This window comes from Echiichthys vipera (assembly GCF_963691815.1).
Source record: "Echiichthys vipera genome assembly, chromosome: 17".
Classification (NCBI taxonomy): Eukaryota; Metazoa; Chordata; class Actinopteri; order Perciformes; family Trachinidae; genus Echiichthys; species Echiichthys vipera.
The window spans coordinates 26,622,638-26,650,356 of NC_139842.1; the positions used below are offsets into that span (position 1 = coordinate 26,622,638).

At 40.5% G+C, this 27,719-nt stretch overlaps 1 protein-coding gene across 1 annotated transcript in view; it reads right to left on the minus strand.

Annotated features, from left to right (window-relative positions):
* nsfa (N-ethylmaleimide-sensitive factor a) overlaps nucleotides 1-27,719 on the minus strand; it is a 77,098-nt gene that overhangs the window by 24,203 nt on the left and 25,176 nt on the right. The window contains exon 2 of the mRNA XM_083931704.1: nucleotides 7,932-8,017. Coding sequence (XP_083787830.1) covers nucleotides 7,932-8,017 — 86 coding nt within the window. The remainder of the gene's footprint in view (nucleotides 1-7,931; nucleotides 8,018-27,719) is intronic.

Below are 27,719 nucleotides of genomic sequence, written 5' to 3' on the forward strand. Positions count from 1 at the left end.
CCAATCTCCTAGACACTTCTTGACCAGTATGCAATCACTGAAGCACCTGTTTGACACTGCTTCACAAAACTTTTCAATTTGCAATCAGTCTGCAGGCTTCCTCCATACACTTCTTTTTTTAAATCCTATAGAGGAATTCTTCAGTGCATGGAGATGGAAGGTTTATGATCATCGCCCCTATGACCAGATGCCCTTGATCGATGCAATGACCGCTGCTGCCCAAGATATAGATGCAGAGGCATGCCAAGGCTGGATCAGGCATGCAAGAAGATTTTTCCCTCGGTGCATCGCAAGAGAAAATATTGAGTGCGACGTAGATGAGGCCATGTGGCCCATTCGTCAAGAGAGGATTGACTAGAAGATATTTTTTTCTTTATTGTACAGAATTTTTATTTTCATTTTCCTTACGTCTTACACAGTGATGGATTTGTATACTATATATGTGGTTTCTGTTGGAATATTTCATTTCTTAGCAATGACAGTTTGAGGCAAGGCAAGGCAAGTTTATGTGTACAGCACAATTCAACAACAAGGCAATTTAAAGTGCTTCACATAAAACATAAAAAGCATTGGGAGAAATAACACATAAAACATATACATTTAAAGCATATGGAAGATTTAAAACTCATAAAAGGTAATTTTTAAAACATAAAAGATGGTTACAGTTACAGAAGTTGAGAACCAAATGAAACCATCTTTTAATGTTGATGCTTAGGATTGCATTACATGACATCATTAGTGCTGGTTTTCGACGGTGAGTGAGAGCTGTGCTGAGGCAATCCTCAGCATATTGAGAACAGCCTGTTTAAGTCATGACGTTAAATTTTGCAAGCAGACTATGAACATCTGCATATGTTCATTACAGTGACGTGCAGTGAGGGTTGGGGTTGGGGAGGCACTAGGAGGATGCCAATAGGATAGGAGGAGAGAATAGGATGCTGAAAACCATTTTAAAACACCAGTGCAACTGTATATTGCAGTATATCTGACCTTTACTGTAAATGACTATATATTGCAGTATATCTTACCTTTACTGTAAATGACTGTATATTGCAGTATATCTTACCTTTACTGTAAATGACTGTATATTGCAGTATATCTTACCTTTACTGTAAATGACTATATATTGCAGCATATCTTACCTTTACTGTAAATGACTGTTTATTGCAGTATATCTTTCCTTTACTGTAAATGACTGTATATTGCAGTATATCTTTCCTTTACTGACTGAAAGTCCAGCTTTGAAAAATGTCTTAGTTTAGAAATCAAATCCTCCATTTTCAGGGCGAGAAATGACAGCTTGTCTCTAAGCTCTACAGCGTCGCACAGCACACTTCTTGTGTTTACTTTTTGCACACAGGTCAGAGTTCACCGTTATCTGGCTGCAGGCTATCAGGCTGGTGGCTATCAGGCTGCTCACTATCGCCGCCTGCCTTGAGGCAGAGGTAGTGCCTGCCTCAAGCCAGGCATTTCCCCTGTGGATTTATGTCACAACAATAAGATGTAAATATTACACACATACGTAAAATACATCACTGAACACCATGGAAAAGAAGACGTATGCTTTTATTACATAAAAGTGTCCTCAACCATCATATTGGAAACATAAACAGAAATGGGAACAAGCATGCGCAGAGGGCACGCGCTCAATACAGTTTGTGAGTGATTGCGCAATCTGGAGGGAGGCACGGCTGTCCGTGCCTCACCTCTCGTCTCCGAAGAGACTCCGTTTATTTAAATAGGAAATACAGAATTTCCTGCCATTTTTACTATAAAAACGGTCAAAATACATTAAGAACCACACCAAAATCATAGTCCAGAGGACAAATATTAATACTTGTGTTATTTTATTATTTCGTTTCTTTTTCCTCTCATGATGACAGGGGAGGCACAGCCTCACCTGCCTCCCCTGACCGCACGTCACTGGTTCATTACCAGAAACTTGAATTTCCATAATTACAACCCGGTTCAACCTAGAAAATCCATCCTGAGCTACTCCTGATAAAAGAGAACATGAACGGCATCCTGTTTATGGCACCAACATTGCTGCTGGGTGACAGTGACTATAAAGACAAGCCTGCAGTTGCCATGGCAGTATAAATGCAGGACACACTCAGATCACACGTTTATTTCTTCTTCTCTTTTCTTTACCTTTATTTCTTCAGGGGGGTACACTGAGGGCAATGCTCTCTTCATCAGGAATGTCCTGATAACATTTACATGTGGAAGCTGCCCAGTACAGCCACAGTGTGGTCTGCTACCAATGAGCAAATCCACTGGAGTTGTTGGAGTTAAGGGCCTTGCTCAAGGGCACCTCAGTGTTTGTTTATTGATATCACCTTGGTATGAATGCACCGGCTCGGCTCTCTCCTTGTATTGGAAATTCAAAGTTACCATTTACTGCCATTTGGGATTAATAACATGTGAAATAGTGGTGCTAGCCCCTCCATCACTTTCACTTTCTTCACCCAGATTTACCCTCGGACCATAGACTGTATAAAAAATGGATGTATCCTCTCCCCCAACTTGATCCAGTCGTCCTCGCCTACGGGAGTCTCCATCTTGTTTTTTGCTACAAAAAAATATTTCATACGTTAGTAATCCCAAATGGCAGCAAAAGTAACTGTTTGAGGTATAAGGTCACATCAATGAACTCAACTTGTGCTGTGTTATAGTGAAATATGCCAAGTCAGGAATGGGAATTACCAAATATTTCATTTGATAGTCACAGTATTGATCCAATTAAACCTAAAGCACCCACATTGGTGCCCCGTGTGAGGCTTAGTTATGTTGGCTGGCAATAATTCATAATTGTCTGATATTAATATTCGTCATATTTTTGGACATTTTACAATTTCTGGATTTTTCATCCAATATTTTCCAAAAGTCGTTTTATTGAACTCCACTTGTTTCCACAGGACTAGACATCCAGCTGTACTTACAAACAAGTATAAAGTGGTGTTATTTGATTAATTCTCCAAATTTAGCTTAAGCGATTTGAGAATATTGATAACCTCTGTAAGCCTGATAGTTACCCTTAAGATTTTGCTATTGCTGCTAGCTATTTCAAGTTTGGTTTAGCATTTGAATATCACATATTCAATGCAATCTAATAAGTCTTGTCATAAGCTGTTGCTAAATTAAGTGCTCCTTCCCCTTAACTCATAGCGTGCCCCCGGCCCTATGATCCAGAGAGCTTGAACTGTTGGAACTGCCTTGCATTTCAACCCGAGTGGAGATGGATAGAGCCACAGTGTGCTACCAGCCCTGTGAAATAAAGTTACATGCCCAGCTGTTTCTTCCATGTGTCTCAGCTTGAGTAGTACTTTACAGATATAAATCCCTGACTGACTGCCCTGCATCTCAGTTAGTGTAAATTCTGGTCCCAGAATCACATAGTGCTGTTGTTGCACCTCCCCGTGCAGGAAGCAAGTTACCCACACAGTGTAGACCAGAGGAACTGTTGTTTTAGGCTAGTGTACTACCCAAGTCACATCACAAGGTGTCTGCCAAGCAACACAAGAGGAAAAAACAATTGCATTGTTGTACTAGACAACAAGTTTTAATCTCACCTTCCATTTGAAACAATGGAGAACCCATGTGTAGAGAATTTTATTTCTTCCCTAGCACAGAGCCTTAAACCTGGCTACCCTGAGTTCATTAACACATTGAACTTAGAGTCCCAGCTCTTCTCCCACAAAAAGGAATTGTTAGGGCTTAGATCAGAAACTCTTGCCCCACCAAAGTCATTCAGCCATGCTGATTCTGGCTTTTCAAATTCAAATTCCTCCCTCAATGAGTGATTAACGCCCTCTCCAGAGCCGACCAGGGAAGTTCAGTCCTGCTCTACCTCCTCACTGCGTCACTTTGAGAGTGATGACAGAGCTAGCATAGTCTTGCCTTCACAAACGGTGACCTCACAATGTCCCCGCCTTGAAGAGCTTGAGCTTCTAGCTAAAGATATGGACGTGTTTGATCCAGACAACTGCGATCACAACATTGAGGACCATTTTAGGGAATTAGATGAAAATCTAATTGACCTGCCATATGCAACATAGAGAGAGAAAGGTAAACTTGTGTGGAAAACCAGCTCAAAAGCTGTCCACAAAGTTATACAGTCTCAACCTGCCAGAGTCAGAAATGACTACAATGAGCTGCGTCATGCACTGACAGAAGAATTTGCTTCTACTGCAGACGAAATCGCTTCTTTGGTTGCAGCAAGTCAAATCAAACATTCCCGTCAAGAGAGTCCCAGGAACTACTACAGACGTTTGAGACACGTATACTTTCAAGGAAAGAATGCACCAGGCTTAGAAGAGAACCCAACCTTTAAGTCCCTATACTTGCAGAATCTTCATCCTTGTATACGTACGCACGTTATTCTTGAGACAAGAAAAGATAACCTCTCTCTTAACAAGGTTAGGAAAATAGCACAGGTGGCTTGGGAAACTGTTGTCAATTGCAAAGCAAGGGAAACAACATCTGGTTCCAGCAGCTCAAACACCGTAAGGTCACACAGACCTTCTGTCTCAAAACCCCACCCTCAGAACAGATCGAAAGGGGGGGGACAAAACACAGCATAGGGACGCAGAGCGTAACGCCATGTCCGCCAGCTGCCACGGGATAGTCATGCCCAGAGCAGGAGCTGTAGAAGGCCATATTCTGAGATCCTGGCCCAGCATAATGACCTGCCAAACCACTGCTCAGATGATGACTACAGCATCTCTGACCGCAGCTCAGAACCCGACAGTGACTGCGCCTCTGAGTGTCTTTCTGTACAGGGCTACAGGCAGCGTTAACGCCCTGAGCCACACGTGAAGAAGAACTTCAAACAACAGAACTCCAGAGTCCGCTCCTCTCGGTTCTGTAGGTAACAGTCCGCCTGTACTGATAGTAAGATTAATGCAAGCTCAGCAGCCTTACTTTTCTTACAGTTAAATTGGTAAACTTTGATTTGTTAGCAGCCGCAGCAAACTCAATAAGACCCAAATTGTAATTGGACTTAACACCTTGTACAAACTTGCAAATACTTTTGGATCAGCTCCTTGTATTTTGTAATAAGCTCACTGGTAAACACTAGTTTAGGACACACCTTATGATTAACACACCAGTCATACACCTGTCCTCATGCAACTGACAGCTGCACCACATCTGTGTCTCACCCAAAGACATTTACATAACTAACACTTCTGTTCTCACTAACCTAAAGAGTAGCTGAGAAACAATGTTCATTATGTATTTCATATAGTGCCATTGTCATGTTTAGATTTTGTTTTGTAACTTTTGTTCTTGCCTAGTCGAGATATTAGTAGTGTTTAGCCAATTCCCAGTTGGTGAAATAACTGAACCAAAATGTTGCAGACAATGAACTGACAAATGAACTCTGTACATCTATGGACTGTGAAAGATGCCCTTAAAACCGCACATCGGGTGCAGTCTCAAGGACATCGGGGGGATATGTAGGTGCAACCGGCACCCAAATATGATTGTTCATTTCTTGATTAACTCAAACTTTCAGTTTGATTAAGACTAGGCCCAAAGCCTGGTTGCCTTTGTCTCTGAAACAAAGGCCTGCCACGTCTTCTCCCCCACAAATCACACCCAGGTGTGATTCTCCAAGGGACCCCCAAACTGTTCATTGGCTGACTTTACCTCTGACGATGACATCACCAGGGCCTATATAAAGTGTAGCACACAACCTGCACTTCCTCTTCCTCCCTTTCCTTGTTCCGGATCTCACACTCAACTCGACACGCTCCTGCGGATCCAGGAGACCAGCTGCTTGCTGTCCCCTCGGCCCTGGACCTGGCCTATGGCCCAGGATCACCAGGAAGGTTAACCAACCGGTTATCCTCAACTGAGCACAGCAAGGAGCGATCTAAGACAAGAACCATTCTTCAACAGGCTTCTTTTCTTCAACCAGCCGCTGGCATCAAGCAATGCAAAAAATCTCCCATCGCATGGACTGGTAACTAATCACCAACTGGGCATTACTATATGTTATAGGACTTTATGAACGGCTAGATACAATTGTAACTTTGTCATAAGAACCGAGAACTGAGATTTCAAGCTGCTGGTGCTTTGTGTAACTTAAATGTTCACACCTTCTCTGCAGGGTTCCAAGCCCCCACCTCTTCTCTTTGTCTCTCTCACACACACACACACACACACACACACACACACACACACACACACACAAACACACACACACACACACACACACACACACACACACACACACACACACACACACACACACACACACACACGTACACACACACACACACACACAAACACATTTGCTGTTAGCTTTAGTTAGTTTATTGTGTTTTGTTTGTTGCATTTATTAACTTGCCAGCCTCTACTAAGAAAATAACTTTTAAATCCTTCAACTAATTAAACTATTACATTTATCAGTGTTTAACCCTTAATTAGTAGTTAAATATATTTAATGAGACTTTAATATTAGTTATCACTCCGTCTATGACGGTGGTGCCCCGAGGAACTGGTTTAACTACAGTAATTTTTGTTATTATCTTTGATAATTATTGGTGATAACTAGTATTTACTTGATGAACGATAAATTTATTGAGAATACTCAATCTCATAATCTGAACGTGAGTCAAGGCCCTACATTTGATTGGTTCTCCGTGTGAAGTTTTATTAAATTAAAATTATTAATTTTTAGTAATTTTTCTTTATTAATTTTCTTCATCAAATATTTCATTTGATAGTCACACTATTGATCCAATTAAACCTAAAGTACCTACACCCAAAATGCATTTGTTTTGACACATTGGGATGCACAATGTGGATTTTTTTTCAGCTGTTACAATGACCACTTATTACCTGCTTCTCATGGCTGACATCAAAAAGATAACTGATAATTGAATAAAGGTGTATCATGTATACACACCTGAGGGTAAGAAAGGCTCAAATATGGGGATTGAAGATGGATGATTGAATATTCCACAGCTCTGACCAAATCCATCTGACATCACTACTGTTAACACAACAAACAAACAGTTCTGACTCCTAAAATGTTCTTCTATTTGAACTTCACCAACATACTTACTTGTATAGAGCATTTGCCTGTGAATTCAAATGAGATGCTTTGACATAATCTTGTCAGTGGATACTCAATATGTGTGTAATGGCAAATCCCAAACTGAAATGGGAGTGTGTAGGTGCTGCACTCTTAATGAAAGCAACTTGGCTTCATATTCATCACCTGATAATTTCTCAGCTCTAATTCAATTTTTGGGATTTTTTTAATTGAATTGAATTGAATTTTTGGAATAATACATAATAATATACATTTAACATTATCAGCCAGAATTGTATATAGCTATATATTTGAAGATAAATACCGTACATCCCTAATGACATTGGATAGCCACAGTATCATTTTTTACTTTTTAAAGTTTCTGTTAATGGTCTGCAGTTTTCCACAATAAAGACTTTTTTTTTGTAATTGCCCCTCTACATAGTGATTTTACTGTTGCTCACTAATTAAATAACACCTTGTTTACTGATCAGGGATAAGATCAGAAAACACTAATAGGGTTGTTTTTAAAGGCGATAACAAATACGGTATTTTGTCATTTAGTTTCAAAAATCTGTTAGCATTAATGTTTCTGATTTATTTTATTTTTCCTTATGCTGGATTGAGAAAACATTACCCAAACTAGAACATGAGACTTCCCGGTTGAAAAGATGGTTTCTTTTTAAAGCTTTTATTTTCATTATTACAACATCCAGCAACATATTCTGAATAATCACATACTGAAAGTCCTGCAGCCTCTTGTCACATTACTGACTGTGACCTTCCTGATGAATGATGGGTGACCAGATGAGAGAATGGATGACTAGTGTGCGCCAGTACTGAAAAATGAAAAAATCATTGATGAGTAGGCGATTATGAAACTCACTGTCCTGACTGCAGATCCTTCTCGCTCACCACGGCACAGTTAGTCAGCGACAGCTCATCTGTCGGGCATCGCGCCGCTTGCATGGTCTGCGGAGAGATAGAGGAGGAGAAGGGGTGGATAAGAGCAAATGCTTGGAAGATGATAAAAACACACTTTTACTGAAGCTGTTGTACAACTAGCATAAAGAGCAGAACAGTTCTAATTTGTTTTATCTGAAGTGAAATGTTATCTGTATCCCCCACTGTTCTGAGAGTTGTATTCTCTATAAGAAATACAATCATTCTGTGTGTTGTTTCAGCTTATTTCTGCATTAACAAAACACACACAGTTTGTGTGCAGGTGATGTGCAGCCATGAGATGAGATAATGATATACAATAGATGCAATCAGAAGCACAATGCCATCTATAATATTTTCAATATGACTACATTTGTCCTTTGACCAAAAGTCCTTGACATCCTGACATCTTTTTTTTTTTTCTTATTCAACTGTACACTAATTCATTCCAAGCTGGTTCAACTTCAAAACTTTCTCTGATGCCTTCAAATGTGAGTTAAAGGTTGAACATGGAGAATGAGCAGAACCTCACCATCCAGTGTCTCCAGAGTAGTAGTAGTAGTCACAGCAACAAAAAATAATTCCAGCAGTTGGGTTGCCAGGTTTGTTGTTTGTTGAGTGTGTCAGTGATCAGCCTGATCCATGTCAGTGATGAATCATACAGGGGAACCAATAATTTGGACCCTCGACCTTGTTTTGGTTTATGGTGTGGAAATTGATGACTTAATAGTCTTTCCACAGAATCCTATTTTATCAGACCATTATTTAATAACTTTTGAATTCATATTACAGGACTACTCACCACTGGGTAAAGTGTCTACACCAGATGTTTATCTGATAGTGCTATAACTAAATTTAAGGAAGCAATGCCATCTGCATTTACTTTAATGCCTCATCCTAATATTCAAGACTCTTGCACTAACGTTAGTTTCTCTGAAATTGATCACCTTGTTGAAAGTGTTGCAGGCTCTCTAAGAACAACACTTGACTCTGTTGCTCCTTTAAAAAAGAAGATAATAAAACAGAGGAAGTTAGCTCCGTGGTATAACTCACAAACCCGTGAATTAAAACAAATATCGCGAAAGTTGGAAAGTAAATGGCGCTCCACTAAACTGGAGGAGTCTCACTTAGTTTGGCAAGAAAGTCTTAAAACCTATAGGAAGGACCTCCGTAATGCCAGAGCAGCATATTACTCATCTTTAATAGAGGAGAATAAGAACAATCCTAGATTTCTTTTCAGCACTGTAGCCAGGCTGACAGAGAGCCACAGCTCTATTGAGCCATGTATTCCTATAACCCTCAGCAGTAACGACTTCATGACCTTCTTTAATGACAAAATTATAACTATTAGAGACAAAATCAACTCGCTTGGCACCAATCTTTCATCGAACCCAGGAACCTTACAAACTGTACGACCTGATATATTCTTGGACTGCTTTTCTACAGTCGACCTTAACAAATTAAACTCTACTATTTCAGCATCAAAACCTTCTACTTGTCTTCTAGACTCTATTCCAACTAGGTTACTTAAAGAAGTGTTACCTTTAATTAGCACTCCTGTATTAGATATGATTAACATGTCTTTATCAGCAGGTTATGTACCAATGTCTTTTAAAGTAGCTGTAATTAAACCTCTTCTTAAAAAGCCCAGTCTTGATCCTGAGGTACTAGCCAACTATAGACCTATATCTAACCTTCCTTTTCTCTCTAAGATCCTCGAGAAATTAGTTGCCAATCAGTTGTGTGACTTTTTACATAATAATGAGTTATTTGAGGATTTCCAGTCAGGATTTAGAGCAAATCATAGCACTGAGACAGCACTGGTGAAAATTACTAACGACCTTCTAATAGCTTCAGACAAAGGACTTGTCTCTGTACTTGTCTTACTAGATCTTAGTGCTGCCTTCGACACTATTGACCATCACATCCTGCTACACAGACTAGAGCATCTGATCGGCATTAAAGGAACCGCACTGAGCTGGTTTAAGTCATATTTATCAGATAGATCTCAGTTTGTACATGTTAATGACAAATCCTCCATGCACACTAAAGTTAGTCACGGAGTCCCACAGGGTTCTGTCCTTGGACCGATTCTTTTCACCTTATATATGCTTCCCTTAGGAAATATTATAAGGAAGCACTCCATTAACTTTCATTGTTATGCTGATGATACACAATTATATTTGTCGATCAAACCTGAAGAAACCCATCAGTTAGATAAACTTCAAATGTGCATTAAGGAAATAAAAAGCTGGATGACCTGCAATTTCCTGATGTTAAACTCAGACAAAACTGAAATTATTGTACTTGGCCCCAAAGGCCTCCGAAATTCAATAGCTAAAGACATTGTTACTCTGGATGATGTTGTGTTGTCCTCCAGCACCACAGTAAGGAATCTGGGTGTTATTTTTGATCAGGATATGTCCTTCGATTCTCACATAAAACTAACAACAAGGACTGCATATTTTCACCTGCGTAATATTGCAAAAATTAGGAACATTGTGTCTCAGAAAGATGCAGAGAAACTTGTTCATGCATTTGTTACTTCTAGGCTGGACTATTGCAATTCCTTATTATCAGGCTGCTCCAATAAGTCTGTTAAGAGTCTCCAGTTGGTCCAAAATGCTGCAGCTCGTGTACTAACTAAAACAAATAGAAGAGAACATATTTCTCCTGTATTAGCTTCTCTGCACTGGCTACCTGTAAAATCTAGAATAGAATTTAAAATCCTTCTCCTTACGTACAAAGCTCTTATTGGTCAGGCTCCGTCGTATCTTAAAGAGCTCATAGTACCGTATCACCCAACTAGATCTCTGCGCTCTGAGAATGCAGGGCTACTCGTCGTTCCTAGAGTCTCCAAAAGTAGAATGGGAGGCAGAGCCTTCAGCTACCAAGCTCCTCTCCTGTGGAACAAACTCCCAAATGTTATTCGGGAGGCAGACACTGTCCCCATATTTAAGAGTAAACTTAAAACTTTCCTTTTTGATAAAGCTTACAGCTAGGGCTTACGATGAGACTTTATTCTGCTTAATTATGCTGCTATAGGCCTAGTCTGCCGGGGGATAATACTTTTCCTGATACTCTGAGCTACTCTCCTCTCTGTCTGAATCATTCATGTCCCATCAATGCATGTTACTGATTCAGCTTCTTCCCCGGAGCTGTTTGTGCTTTGTCGTCTCGCAGGTCTCTGCTGATCGTGGTGGTGCTTGCTGCCATGGTCCTACATGACGCTTCCTGCTGCTATTGTCACTGTTACTCATATATACTATCACTAGTTTAATAAACTATAAAATTTGTAGCTGTATCGTAGCTGCTATTGCCACTACTCATCATTGATCATGTTTGCCACCATAATTATTATCATTTTCATATTCTGTCACCTTAGCTGTGCTTGTTTCTACTATTCTGTTGTATTAACTGCCTTAACATATACGTTATATTCACATTACTATAAATATTATAGTTACTGTTAGGCTTTGCTTGCATCTCTGGAAGTGTGTCTGTCTGTCTCTCCCTGTCCATCTGTGTGTCTTTTCTCTCTTTCTCTCTCCTTTTCTTCCTCCCCAACCGGTCAAGACAGATGGCCGTCCTCCACAGAGCTGGGTCTGTCTGACGTTCCGGCCTGTTATAGGGAAGGTTTTCGTTGCCACTGTACTCTACAGAGGAATTGTTGGGTCTATGTAAATCATAAATAAGTCATTGAGTGTGGTCTTTACCTACTCTGTAAAGTGTCCTGAGATAACTTTTGTTATGATTTGACACTATAAATAAAATTGAATTGAATTGAATTGAATTTTACATTGTAAAGTAAATATTACCGTAAGTGGCTGTTTTATATGTTGCAAAAAAAAACTCCCATTTGCAAAAAAACGCAGCGCAACACACAATATCTGCTGTGATATAAGAGCATTACTGGTTGTTAATGTTGGAAATGTAAGGAGGGATGAGATGGACTGTGACATGAAACGGTGTTTCCCTGCCGTGAAATACAGCCCCTCGCATTATAGGTGATATTCTGGATCAAAAGGCTGTTGTTTCCACCTATAGGAGTAGTTTATATAACGGTAACCCAATTAAAAGCACACACTTTTGAACCTATGAATTGCAAGAAAAGCTGGGATTATATTTAGGAAACGCTGAGTCAAATACATTCAACTTGCTCAAAAGATCCATTTAATTCATTTTGTAATTATGGCTGCAGTATATTAAGGATGTCTATGCGCGGTCTGATAATCATCTCCCGACAAATATTTAATTCTCTGTGCAGTAATGCGTCAGCTTCATCCACGGGATCGTTATCAAAAGGACATGCCATGGTAGTGAAATAGTCACCACCTAATATAACTTCTAATGACTGATTTTTGCAATGATTTTCTGAAAAAACAGACGGAACTATAGCAGAACTATACTACGCCAAAACTCGCCCGCTGACTGAATGAATGAAGAAATCAAACACCGTGTGTGGCTGAAAGAGGGGGGAGACAGAGAGAAACTCAAGGTTTTCTGAGAAAAACCTGGTCCCGACCAGGTTAGTTTCAGAGAGCATGTTACCATGGTAACTGACCGAGAGGTTAAGTTACCTCTCTTTGTGAAACAGGCTAGAGTTACCCCTCTGTCTCTGGTTTGAGTTACCTCCCTTTGTGAAACGGAAAACTCAGAGTTTCCCTCATTTCAGGGTTAACAGACTCAGAGTTTTCACTAAACCTGCTTTGTGAAACAGGCCCCCGGAGTACAAGCCCCTCACTTGACACAGGTCCCTCACTTGACAAAGCCCCTTGCTTGCCGGAAGTGAATCAGTAAGTGGGCGGGAATTTTAGCGAACTCGCTGTCACGGCTGAACATGATGAAGATAATGGAGACGTTTAAAAACAACGCAAGCTTTGCTATGTTGATCAATCTTTGATGCGCTGGAATTTGAGGATACTACTGTCACTCTGTGGCAAATACATTTCTGATAAAGTTTTTTTGCAACCTGTAAGATGTGTAGGAGATTTTCCTGCGCTGAGATTGTTGTGTCAGCCGCTAAAGGCTTATTAAACTGGCAGTGCTAATGAAAACCATGAGCACCACAAGGATGAAAAGACAAGCCAGCCTCGGCATGTTTCTCTTTAAACCGTATATGGATGCACCATTTGACTTCACTGTTGTAAGGAGACATTATCAAACATGAATAATATCTCTTGGGAATCATGAGGTTACCGTACAACATAGAAAAATACAAACATGCACTTTGTATTTGTGGCAATGTTCTTCCTTTAGGATGACATGGCAGCTCTGCGGAGATGGTGGTGTGCAGTGCTAATGGAAAACCTGCAACTGGAGGGGTCTGTGTGTGTCTGTTTTTGTCTGTCATATTTTGACTATTTGTTTGTTCTACAGACATGGCAGAAGGTTTGCCCCTTTTTCCAAGGAGGCAGAAAGCATGCTGAATGGTCTTCTTACACCAGTCTTTATACTAAAACGAAAGAGAGGTGAATTAAGGGTCCAATATTATAAAAGTCTATGTATGTTAATCACCATAACTGATTGATTTCTAACAGTTTGACATGGGTAAAAAAATAAATACTTTCCTCAAAAGGACAGAGATGTTTTTAATGTCCAGGAGGAGGTGACAAGCCAAGCGGAGGACAAAAATGGAAAGGTTTGAGACATTATTTGTTTAAGAAACTAATGTGTTTTTACAATTTTAAATAGTGGTAGTAATGTAAATTTTCATGACATTACTATAAGTTCATTATATTATAAATGTGGCCAACAGGAGCCAACGCAGGATGATCACGTCATCAGGGAGCACAGTGACTTAAAGAGGCCATGCACAATCAACCTGGCTGAGTTGGTTAGTATTTGATTTAGTTATTAGTATCAAGCATGCTATCTTGTCTCCCCAATTTATATCAAGCATTTACTAAACATAACTACATTTTAAAATGTTTACTTTTAGGACAATGGATCTAAGGGAGCATGAAAAAACTAGAGGTCAGTAAAAAGCCATCTAAGTACGTGGAATTAACTGCGCTTAGTATAACTTTAATATTTGCTCTGTGCAGTGTTGAGTACTGATTGACTTCATAACAGGGAAGACTAAACTAAGACAACACCTTGAGGTATCTATATGGCACTAAATTCATTAGCAGTTATGGCTTTCATTGGATGTCCATCTTAAAGCATTTATCAGAAGATGATCAATGCCATGTCATTTTAAAGTGATGTTTATTTGCAGGCCATCACCACCGGCTATCTGCATTCGCTGTGGGAAGGAAAAAAGCAAACGGCCACCATCTGCTTTGATGATGACACGCAGCTTGATGAAGTTCTCTTTTCTTTTTGGAATCCTTAAAGACACACCAGGAGCAAGACAACCTATAGATTCTGTTGCCTTTGTCTTTAACGTGCTTTTGCCTGAGGTAAAATGTCAGTGTTCATCATTCAGATCCAGATTGTTAGAAACTGGTATATTGCCTTACCATACATGACTATTGGTGTTAAAGATTTGAACGGTGTAGATGTGAACCCAGTGCAGGACACCCCTGTGGCCTCCAGAAAGGAAGACACCTACATTCACTCCAGTGTGGACGTGGAGATCCAGAGACATGTGGAGAAGTTACCAGAAGGAGCAGCTATCTTCTTTGAATTCAAGCACTACAAACCTAAAAAGAGGTTCACCGGCACTAAATGTTTTGCCTTGGGCCCCATTGTCATGGAACTGTACAAGAAGCCCACAGACTTCAAGAGGAAGAAACTGCAGCTTCTAACAAAGAAACACACCTATCTCCATCTTCACAGCCACTGCCTTAAAAAAACAACACGCAAACTGCATCATGTTTTGATCCATCCTGCCGCAAAAAGTCCAAGAATTCTGTCCAGAATGGTTTCAGTGTGCCATAAAGACTTTTTTGATGTTTTAATTATTACCATTTAAATAGATTAAATAAAAAAAGCTTGATCAGCTCCAGCCCCCCGCACCCCGACAGAGACAGGCGGTTGAAGATGAATGAATTCTCATTCTCATTCATTCTCACTTATTTAGTTTGTACTTATTTTATTCTCACTTATTTAGTTTGTACTTATTTTATTTCAATCTGCTGCTAAACTGCACGCTGCCTATTGTTGTATATTGTATATACCTACGCTTAACCACGACGTCTGTTGCACTCTGTCACACTTGGTTCATTGCTTGATTTATCTGACGTTAGCTTTATTTTGATTTGATTTATGTTTATGCTTATTGTTACTCTGATCCTTTTCCGCCTTTGTATGAAACTGTTGCACAATAATTTCCCTCGGGATAAATAAAGCTTCTTGAATCTTGAATCTTGAATCTTGAATGATTACAAACTGGTTAACTTTGCCTCATTAAGATTGAAGTAAAAAGTGACAAATTAACTTATGTATTGTTGCCTAGATGATTATTGAATTCTAAAATTGGATCATGAAATCAATATTAAAAGGCTGTTAAACTAAACTTTGTTAATCCATACTCGTGTCTGCTGATCGAACTCCGCACCATCTCACAATTTGTCTGCCTTAACATTTACAGTTTCCATTTTGTGATTTCTTTAAAATTAACGGACCTTTCACATTACATAATCATTTATTAATATAAATTTATATATTTTTCAATTTTATTAATATTTATTGGCAGTCACAGGACTGTTGTGCTCGTGGACTAAGTATCGTCATTTCCTACAGCCCACTATTATTTTGAAATTTCATGTCACCCTGTTATAAAGGGCTTTTAAATTTTTGTTTATTAAAGTTGCATTTACTTTTAAAACTTTGCAGATGTTTATCTTCACTAAAACATCCAATATTTGATTTTTAATTTTATCTTTGTAATGTCACAATATTCAGGACTACATTAACTGTAAGATACACTAACTGTGTATAAAGGACTGAGACCTGACTGAGGGGAACTGTATGTTCTTTTTCAAAAAAACGGAAACTTATTTTTTCAATAAAGTTAAAAAAACGATTTCCTTTAACTTGCTATGTTTTGTGCTTTTTCAAAAAAGTTTAAATAACCTATTAAAAAAAACTATTGCAAGACTTTGCATAAAGTAAAAAAAACTACATTTTCACTTCCGTCAAGCAAGGGGCTTTGTCAAGTGAGAGACCTCTGTCAAGTGAGGGGCTTGTACTCCGGGTCTGCAGCTGGATGCTATTGGAAAAACCTGGTCCCGACCAGGTTAGTTTCAGAGAGCATGTTACCATGGTAACTGACCGAGAGGTTAAGTTACCACTCTTTGTGAAACAGGCTAGAGTTACCCCTCTCTCTCTGGTTTGAGTTACCTCCCTTTGTGAAACGGAAAACTCAGAGTTTCCCTCATTTCAGGGTTAACAGACTTTTCACTAAACCTGCTTTGTGAAACAGGCCCCTGGTGTGGCAGGCATTTAGAATAGAAATCGCACAACCAATCGTCTCACTGTTTCTTTGTCACTGTAGTGTCATTAGATACCCAGGATCAACATTTTTTAAATTTTCGATTAACAATAAACATTATATTTATAACAAATTACTTATACGTTTATGTTGATTTTCAAGATAAGACATATTTTGACATTTAGAGAAACAACAACAATAACAATCATAATGATGAACAGAAACCAAACTACATTCCACTGTAATGTGGAGGTCAGACACTAATTGAAAAACCCTTTCACAGAGCACAGACTGAGGCTCTTAGTCCTAAAGAGGAGGAGGAGCAGACTCTCCCCTCTGTTTCCTCCACTCTCCATACACACGGCGATCCCCACAGTGCATCTCCTCTGTTGTGGTGTCGTACACAAGCCAGTCGCCAACCTTGCGACCATCATTTTCCAATTTCCACTTTGTTTTAAAACGTCTTTTTTTTAATTGTCCTCCTCATCCTCTTTTTGTTCTGTAGCAATATGCCGCCACATTTTTTTTTTCTTCTTGTTTTTTTTATTTTAAAAAGTCCAAGAAAGTGGCGGGGCTTGCTTAGCAACAACAGGCTACCTGATTGGTCAACAACACACAACACTGAGTGTCTTATTGGCTACACGCCAACTTGGCGGGTACTGTAGATTGACAGTTTCACCCAGCATTTGGCGTGAAGGCGGATGCCAATTTCATGCCCTGAATGCAACAACATAAAAGTCTACTGTCTACTGTTTTTTAATTTTCCCAAGAGATCTGGGGCTATAGCCCCGAATCGCCCGGTTTAATAACACGCCTGCTTTTTAACCAATGACATTTATTTCATAGGTGGAGTTAAAAATGACTTTTTATTTTGGAAAATTAAGTGAAAAAAACAACAACAAACAAACAATCAAAATACACTTGAGCCTGTAATAACATTATTTGGCCACACTGCGACAGTGGAAATAATTTGTGAAGCCAACATTGAAGTGCCAAAAAACTCTAGTTCATCGAGTGGCATCTTGATTCTGGCTCCAAAACAGAGATAGCTTTACAGCAGAAATAAATGTTTACAGCCTGGAACAGAAGCCCTTTGGTCTCTAAAGCTAATTTCACTATTCATGACAACTGCGCAAGGGGTGAATTAATTTATATCTCACCCATTTTAATTATATTAAGGGTCTGCTCACATTGTCCTCCCGGACCACGACCCGGTCTTTAGGGTACTTGTCCCCCCTCCCTCTCCCCCCCGCACCCCAGCCCCGTTTGTACTCACACTGCCTGGGCCTCGGCCAATGCTTCTTGCTGTCCATACGCCATCACGCCGTAACATGGACGGTCCGCTGGCCGCAGTTGAGCGCGGAGCGGGTGCACTCACATGGCTTAAAGGTACTAGACTTTAGCTGAAAAAACGGTTTTGGCCGCGGCCAAAAGGACAGTGTGATCACGCCCTAAGTCTTGAAGTTCTGCAGAATTCAGGTTATGGCTGCTTGCAAAGATTGCAGGCTTCATTTTGCCCCCTTAGCTCCTGCCATGCTCCACTCTTTGCTCATATTTGGATTACCCAGGAGTGGGTCGACATCTAGTCTCACATAGCCAGACCTCTCTTCAGAGCACTGTGTCAGTGCTGGAGTAAGGGCTGGCTACACCAGTTTATCACTGTGGGATAGGGTAAAAAACGCTCTTGCTTGTTTATATTTCTGACCTTGGGCGGCGCCAAGGCTGATATTGGAGATAATAGAAGTCAGGCTTTATCCAAGCACTGTAAATCAGATAAACCAGACTAGGCAGCGTCAGGCACTGCCAAGATGGCGACGGCCAAACCCACCCACTCCCAGCTTCACAACGGCTCTTCAGAAACATACTGTATGGGTGATGTCATGTTATGGTGACTATGTCCAGATTTTATACAATGATGTTGTGAAACAGGCTGTTCTCCTTTTCCATGTTTGTACAAATACCTATGAAAAGTAATACACTTTAATTCATGTGTAATCCACATTTATTGCTGTAGAAATGACGTCAGGAGCAAAGAAGAAAATCAGGTGACGTAGTAGAAGATCGCTAATCTCCATGTACGGAGGTAGTTCAAGGTGGTCCCAAAGCACAGGACCTGGGGGCCGTTGTTCATGTCCCTGTGGTGTTCGTGTCATGACGCACTAAGCCAAACCACAACCTTTTTTCTAATCCTAACAAAGTCATTTGATGCCTCACGTAACACTTTTGGTGCTTTTTGTTTCCTAAATGTAATGTCAGAGTCCACTTAATGATGCTAAATAGAATGTCATATGCAGGGTTTTCTTCTGGTAAAAATTTGGACTGAGGCAGGCAGGGGAGCGGAAAGAGAGCTGGAACGTGCACCCTCGTCAAGTAACACTTGCATGAAGTGCAAAAACCACTAAATACTGAACTAACGTTATGTGCACAAAGCCAGGTCCACCTTTCTCATTCATACATCGGTGTCACCCACATTCCAAGAACCAAAGTAGTTCCCTACAAAATATCACTCACTGTTTACATTGTTATTATTATTATTATTTAAACCCTTATTATTTGTGAGCAGTAAGTGTGCCAGGGTTCACGTCAAAACCTGGAAGTTTAGCATCGCGCTGGTTCGCATAATCCAAAGCGGATTATGTCAGAAAATAAGATCTGTGACTCATGTTTATGATACTTACACATTTTGTTCAGTCAATCGTGATCACCAGAAGTAAAAAGCTAACGTTAGGTTTTAACCGGCTTTAACAGACTAACGTTACTACACGGCTGCATGATTTTAAAAACCTTGTATAATGGGGAGATTGGACTGTTTTTACTTGTTGGTTGCTCTGTGCCGGTGGTGTGCATTCAGGCTCAGCACAACGTTTGAACAGAGCGGAGTCCCTATTGAGAATGAGCAGACACGTGACAATTTGGTAGGGGTCTGAGTATGGTCTGAGCGCGCCCGCCATGTTGGAATCCCAAGCTATTAGTTGCCAGGGCAACAATGCACCAGAGAGTGCTACAGTACAGATTTAAATCACAACCCGAAGCACATAGAGACGGAATCACTGTGTTTAAACTGAGATATGACGAGACAACTGTGAAGAGATGGAGAAGAATAAGAAAAAAGAAAAGGGTTCTTATAGGGACAAACTTACAACCAGGGCCGAGCAGAAATATTTAGAATAAGACAAAAGAAAAGGGTCCTTACGGAAACAAACTTACAACCAGGGCCGAGCAGAGATATTTAGAATAAGGCAAAGGAAAAGTGTCCTTACAGGGACAAACTTACAACCAGGGCCGAGCAGAGATATTTAGAATAAGAAAAAAGAAAAGGGTTCTTACAGGGACAAACTTACAACCAGGGCCGAGCAGAGATATTTAGTATAAGGCAAAAGAAAAGGGTCCTTTCAGGGACAAACTTACAACCAGGGCCGAGCAGAGATACTTAGAATAAGACAAAAGAAAAGGGTTCTTACAGGGACAAACGTACAACCAGGGCCGAGCAGAGATATTAGTGAAGCTGGCAGATAGACGGCGTTGACCCATACGAGTTGGCTGTCATGTTTTGCAGCTTGTAATGCTTATTAATGTAAAGTTGGGACTTGATTTTAGCCCAGTGGGTGTCTGTTGTGGAAAAATCAGTTCTGGTTAGGCTAGACGGGTGAAAGGAGTTTTTATTTCTATCATATTGACCAGTGGGCAGCACGGTGGTGTGGTTGTTAGTACTGTTGCCTCAAAGCAGGGTTCCCGATTTGAATCCAGGCTAGAGCCCTTCTGTGTGGAGTTTGCATTTTCTCCCTGTGTCTGCGTGGGTTCTCTCTGGGTTCTCCGGCTTCCTCCCACAGTCCAAAGGCATGCACTTGTTAGGTTAATTGACAACTCTAAATTGCCCGTAGGTGTAAATGTGAGTGTGAATGGTTGTCTGTCTCTGTTTGTCTCTGGGTGCCCTGTGCTAGACTGGCGTCCTGTCCAGGGTGTACCCCGTCTCAAGCCCAATGTCAGATGGGCTCGGCTCCCGCCCTCGTGTGACCCCGATAGCGACAAGCGGTTGAATATGGATAGATGGATATTTACCAGTAGTGCGCAAAGCCCACCAGTGCTGATTACTCTAAGACTGCAAGGGAAGCTCAGCTTCCTCTAAAGGTCACAAAGAAAAGAAAAGAAAAAGGTGGTGAATTATGTAAATATGTACTGCTGTGTGTCCATTTCATTGACTAATACGCATTAGAAAGCCTTCATCTTTTGTTCAGAATCAGCTACTTATCACAGGTAACCGGAGCAACTTCCTCCTCATTCATCCCCACAGCTCCACAGCGCTTTACAAAGTCAGACGCTCAGCTTCTACTGACTTCAATGGGGAAGTGTAGAGCTGGTTGTTCCACTGCAAACTAGACGCTCATTGGATAAATGCTGGGCTTTGTCCCGCCCAATCGGACGCTCAGCGTCTCTGGGGGTCTATGGGACAGTGGGCTTGCCCGGACGCTCTTCTGCATGATAATTGAATGAGCTGTCTGAGGCAGAATCCTTTTTTGATTGACAGCTAAATGAGCGAATCAGCGATCTTGAAGAATAAACCTCCAGTGGAGCATTTTCGAAATTTTTCATTTCATTGTTCTGAACTGATCCAGAGACTTTACCAATCCCCCAGAGACTTTGTCTTAAAAACGACTAGTGTTGTGTTTGGAGACTCTTTTCTGTCACTCTGCGGTTTCTTTCCCCAACGAACAGCGGCCTCTGCGGAGCTTCTCCCCCCGTCACGATCACTCAGAGGTGGTCACACTTCACAGTAACCTGGCGCATACAGGGGAACCACTAATTTGGACTAATCAATGAATTTACATCAGTATTTAAGGTTAGCCAGTCTTCAACTGGAAGTCTTTCTTTGAGTGCTGTGGAATCCATTAGCTAGCTCTAAACTCAAAATTATTCTTGTTTCTGTAACAACAGACAACACTGCCAGCCAGCAACGCCCAACGCTATGGGCTGCAACAATGGAAACAGAACATGACAGAAAGTCATTGTCAAACCAAATGATTAAAATATTAATTCAAACTAAATAGATTTTTTTATGGAAGAGCGATACTTTCTGTACCCCTCAAAACGCCCCATGGGTATATATATATTTTTTAAATAAAGCTTTTAATAAAGATTCTACATATTCAACCTTCAAGCATATTTTGCTGATAATACTAGCAAAAAATCCATCAGCTGTAAAAACAGCTTCTTCCCCTCAGCAATAAGAACAATAAATCCTCCAATTCCTCCAATAAACAGTCAACAGTAAGGACTTTAGATGTGGTCTGCTGCTGTTATCCCACTGTATATATGTATATATATGTGTCTTGTCTATGGTCTTTGTTCTTTGAAAATATAGTGCTTTTCTCAGTACTCAAGGTGCTTCACAGAGTCCAGGTTCCATTCATTCACACAGACTTACATAGTGGTGGTAAACTAGGATAGTCACAGCTGCCCTGGGCAGACTGAAGAATGCGTGGCTGCTCATCAGCGCCTACGGCCCCTCTGACCACCTCCTCAAACATACAGCAGTCATACACATTCCCACAAGGCAAGGTGGGTGAAGTGTCTTGCCCAAGGACACAGCAACCATGACACAAGTAGGGCAGGGCAGGGATCGAACTGCCGACCCTTCAGACATTGGCTGACCCCGCCATGCACTATGTTTTGTTGGTGAGATTTGTGATGTGGTATTGATGCACTTCATAACTGTGATTTGTGTTGTTATATATGTTCATGTGGTAACAGTGAACCATCATGTACCGAACCCAAATACCAAAATACCACCTGGTTGCATGGCAAAAGATACTATTCTATTCTATTCTATTCTATTCTAGGATTTCACTTTTAATGGAGTAATTTAAAATTAATATATTGGTACTTCTACTTAAGTGAAGGATCTGAATCCTTCTTCTGCCACTTTAGATACCTTAGCTATACAGAAGGATGAAGGATGAGTACTGCAGGAATGGTGAAGAAGTGTTCACCTTGATTCTATAAATAGAAGGTGAGAATACATCTTACACTGGATTTGTTATATTTAACATTAGCAAGTAAGAAGCAGGGAACCCTGGCCAACACCACAAAGAACATCTTTAGCACTGAAAGAAAAGACGAAGAGGCAGAAAGCAGCTTCAGGAAAAACAGAACCAGCACTGCAGTCACCAGATGGTCAGAGACAAACACATTATATCTATCTTCTGATGTCTAAACTTTTTAATTACAGCTTTATCTCACATGAGGGTGAGATAACATCAAACTCCATGCTGCTTTATTATGTGTTCTCTGGGATTTGCTTTTACCCTGACCTCCCATTTGAGCGTGTAATTCTTTGTCTTTCAGGAGTCTCCAGGTATGGTTAGAATACAAAGACACACCGCCATGTTCTAATTTACACATGAATTGAAAAGCCTTTTCAGTACAACCATCTCTGCAGCACAGGGTTCGGCAGATAGAGAAATTCCAATGCATGTAACTGCAGCCTGAAATGGTTACCATGGTAACTGCATGAGGCAATCAGACAGAGCGTTTGACAGTAAATCGGGCTTTACTGCTGACTGATTTATCCCGGGAAGAACAGTCCCCCAGAGGCCGCAAAGTTTACTCTGCCACAAACTGTTTTAAGTCTTGTGTTTCAACGAGGCAGATACATCAGTCCTAATTGGTCCTATAGAGGTCTGTTGCTGTCTTAGATACTGCTTTGGATTAGGCTAAAAATAACAGGTTAAACATTTTGTCGATATCAGAGGTAGTAAAAAGTCGGCTTCACTACAAAGGAACGGACATGAGCTTTCAGAAAACCATGTCAGTTCACAAATGATGGGTTGGTGGAAAGTCAAGTTACTGTTATTCACTGTTCATTTTGAGTCGTGTTTCCAATTTTCACTCTCTTTAGCTCTGTTTTTGTTTTTCAGCTCCTGGAGGAAACCCTCTTTAGCTTTAGTCCAGAGATGTGAAATTATTTGAGTTCATTGGCCACACTCATCCTGATCTGATCTCAAGTGGGCCAGATCAGTAAAATCATTGCATTATAACCAATAAATAACAACACCTCCAAATGGCTTGTAGCATGCAAAAAATAATCATAGATTTATTGGCCTTGCTAAGGTGATGGTTTATCGGAAAAATACCAAGGATACTGTAGGTGCAACCAACACACCAAAGATGATTGTTCATTTCTGGATTAACGTGAACTTTCAGTTTAATTATGAGAAGGCCTCGGCCTGCACAGGCAAAAGGGACGACTAGGCCCAAAGCCTGGCTGCCTTTGTCTCTGAGGGCATGGTCACAAACAAAGGCCTGCCATGCCTTCTCCCCCACAAATCACACCCAGGTGTGAATTATTCCAGGGACCCCCAAACTGTTCATTGGCTGACTTGACCTCTGGCGATGACATAACCAGGGCCTAAAAAGAGTAGGACACCCATTCCCTCTCGGACTCTTATCTCACACTCAACTCGACCCGCTCCTGCGGATCCAGGAGACAAGCTGCCCGCTGTCCCCTCGGCCCTGGACTTGGCCTATGGCGTAGGATCACCAGCAAAGGTTAACCAAACGGGTATCAACTCAACTGAGCAGAACAAAGAGCGATCTGAAGCCTCTTTTGCCTAAGAGCAACAACCAAGACAAGAACCTTTCTTTAACCAGCTTCCTTTCTTCAACCAGCCACTGGCATCAAGCAACGTGACGTATCTTTCCATCTCATGGACTGGTAACTAATCACCAACTGGGCATTACTACATGTTATAGGACTGTATGAACGGCTAGAAAGAATTGTAACTTTGTCATCACCTGAATAAGAACTGAGATCTCCAGGCTGCGGGCCTTTGTGTAACTTAAATGTTCACACCTTCTCTGCAGGGGTCCAAGCCCCCACCTCTCCTCTTTGTTTCACACACACACACACACATACACACACACACACACACACACACACACACACACACACACACACACACACACACACACACACACACACACGTCATTTGCTGTTAGTTTTAGTTAGTTTATTGTGTTTTGTTTGTTGCATTTATTAATGTGTTAATAAATGTTTGTGTTTACCATGTATCTGTTTATTTACTATTACACAAAGATGAATGAGCCAGCCTCTACTAAGAAAAGAACTTTTAAATCCTTCAACTAATTAAACTATTACATTTATCGGTGTTCAACCCTTAATTAGTAGTTTAATATATTTAATGAGACTTTTATATTAGTTGTCACTCCGTCTATGACGGTGGTGCCCCGAGGAACTCTGGTTTAACTAGAGTAATTTTTATTATTATCTTTGATAATTATTGGTGATAACTAATATTCACTTGATTAACGATAAGTTTATTTAGAACACTCAATCTAGTAATCTGAACGTGAGTCAAGGCCCTACATTTAATAGGTTCTCTGTGTGAAGTTTTTAATAAATTAAAGTTATTAATTTTTAGTAATTTGTCTTTATTCATTTTCTTTATCAGATATTTCATTCGATAGTCACACTTTTGATCCAATTAAACCTAAAGTACTTACAATACACAGTTTGGGGTCTAATATTAGTTTTATAGCTGTAACCTGCACAATCATAAGCATCAACTCACTCCAAAGTCCTGAATCAGTGGGCATTCCCATAGGCAGTGGTATAGTGTGCCCTCTCTTCCACACTTTTACACGTGTCAGGGTTATTGGGGTTGAATTTATTTAGCTGAGTTGGTGTTACATATATTCTCATATCCACTTGTACTGAAGTAGTTTAAAATGGGTTTTTATTGTTTGCAATTTTGCTAAGGCCTTTGTTTTTCCAAATTTTGAAGCCCATATCTTTTTTGCCAGGTTTAAAGTCACTGTTGCTCCAGATTGGTGTACATTGAGATAACACAGGCATCTCATCTTTATGTTTATGAACCACATACCATGCCAGAATTGTGTTTTTAACAAAGGGATTACGTTATTGCCTTCAATTCCTTTAATTTAGCCGAGTATAGATATGAATTGGGTGGTAGAGGGAATTACATACTTCTTTCCATACTCATCCAGGACTGTGGTGTTTCTTCTGAGAACCAACAAGAGGCAGTAGTGAGCTGGGCTGCCCAATAATACCACTGGAGGTTCGGGACTGTCAAGCCTCCTCTATCATACGGGAGATAAAGCAAAGTTAAGCGTAGTCTAGCCCATCAGTTGTTCCAAAAGAAATTGCAGAACATGCTTTTCATCTTTAAAAAATAATAATTGGAGGACTAAGAGGAAGAATAATTTTAAGTATATTGATTCGCCCTATCATGGAAACTGGTATCTATTCATGGAATCTGAAACTGACTCTATCACTCTATCACATAATTTGTCTCTACTAGATCTTCAATTTTCAGAGTGATTCTAATACCAAGATATGTGAAGCTATCCCTAATCACCTTGAATGGAGTTTGAACAGGAGATTTTATTCTCTCTGAGTGCTTGAGGAAAAGTATAGCAGATTTGGATTCATTAATTTTGTAGCCGGATAGTTTACTAAAAGAGCTAATGATATTAAACAGGTGAGATTGACTGTTCTAAATGGGATAAAAAAAATTAAAATATCATCCGCAAATGAGCCTATTTTGTTGTCAATCTCATTTATTTTAATGCCTGTAATGTATTGATTACTCCTAATGGCTATAGCCAAGGGCTCAATTGCCAGCACAAACAAAAGGGGTGCAAATGGGCACCCTTGGCATGTGCCTCTTGAAAGATTAAAAGGTTTGGATATAATATCATTAGTTAATACAGAAGCTACGGAGTTGTTATATAAGACTTTAATCCAATCAGAAAAATAATGACCAAAGCCAAAAAGTTTGAGTGCTTTGTGAAGATATTCAAATTCTTTCTCTGCGTCTAACGAGAGCACTGCTGTATCTGGATGTTTTGTCTTCGCATAAACAATATTGAGAACCATGAGGACACAGTAGAAAGCTGTAGAGTCATGTGCTGACGTGTTACGGTGACGTATTACGTTATTTCTTGTGCTTGTGTGTTGGTCACTCGTTGTTGTTTCACTGTTAGCTGCTCTCACTAAATTCAACTGTTTTTGCTATAATATTCACCACAGCGGCTAACTACCGCTTAACATTTAATCATCAACTAGTTCTACTCAAGCACTCACAGCTCTCCTTCTTTCAGCCGCTTTCTTGCTAATTAATCGTTACACGCTGTTAGCCACTTTAGCTTAGCAGTTAGCTTCATGGCTGGTGATGGCTTCCCCCGCTCTCTCTCCTGCTCTCTCTTGCTCGGAGTGTCGTATGTTTAGCTACTCCTCTGCCTCCTTTAGTGATAATGGTAAGTGTAATAGGTGTAGAGTATTTGTAGCGCTGGAGGCGAGGCTCAGTGAGTTAGAGGCACCATGGAAGCTCAGTCTTACGCTACAGTAGCTAGCCGGCCACCTACAACTTTAGCCGGTGCGAAGCCACATAGTGTAGCGTAAGCTCCTGCTAGCCCTCCCCCGGCAATCCCTGAGCAGCCAGGGTCCTCCTGGGTGACTGTGAGAGGAAAGCATAGTTCTAAATCGAAGCCCATGGTTAACCATCCGTATAGTAAATATGGTAGGATTGTTATTCACGTCGGCGGTAATGACACCCGATTACGTCAATCGGAGGTCACTAAAATGAATGTGGAGTCGGTGTGTGCTTATGCAAAAACTATGTCGGACTCCGTAATTTTCTCTGGTCTCCTGCCCAACTTGACTTGCGATGACATGTATAGTCGACATGTCATCATTCCGTCGCTGGCTGTCTGGATGGTGCCCGGTAAATAATGTGGGCTTCATAGATAATTGGCAGTCTTTCTGGGGAAAACCTGGTCTTATTAGAAGAGATGGTATTCATCCTATTTTGGAGGGTGCCGCTCTCATATCTAAGAACCTGGACGCAGTTGTTAGCGGTCTAAAACCATGACAACCCAGTGTTAGGATCAGGAAGCAGAGTCGCAGTTTAATACACCTCTCTGCGCTGCCCTTATCGCAGGTGCCCAGGAAGCAGAGTGGCAGTCTTACACACCTCTCTGCGCTCCCTGTGGAGCATTTTCCAGCTCAGTTTAGTATACAAACACTGTCTGCCCCACGATCATTTAAATTAAACAGATCAAAAATGAACAGAAGAGGAACTATAAAGAAAAACTTGATACAAATCAACGCAAAATCTGCGACCATGCAACAATATCAAAAAATATAATGTGGACTTTTAAACATCAGATCCCTGTCATCTAAAGCTGTATTAGTAAACGATCTGATATCAGATAACCATATTGATTTACTCTGTCTGACCGAAACATGGCTGCGTCCCGAAGAATATGTTAGCCTAAATGAATCCACTCCTCCCAGTCATATTAATACTCATA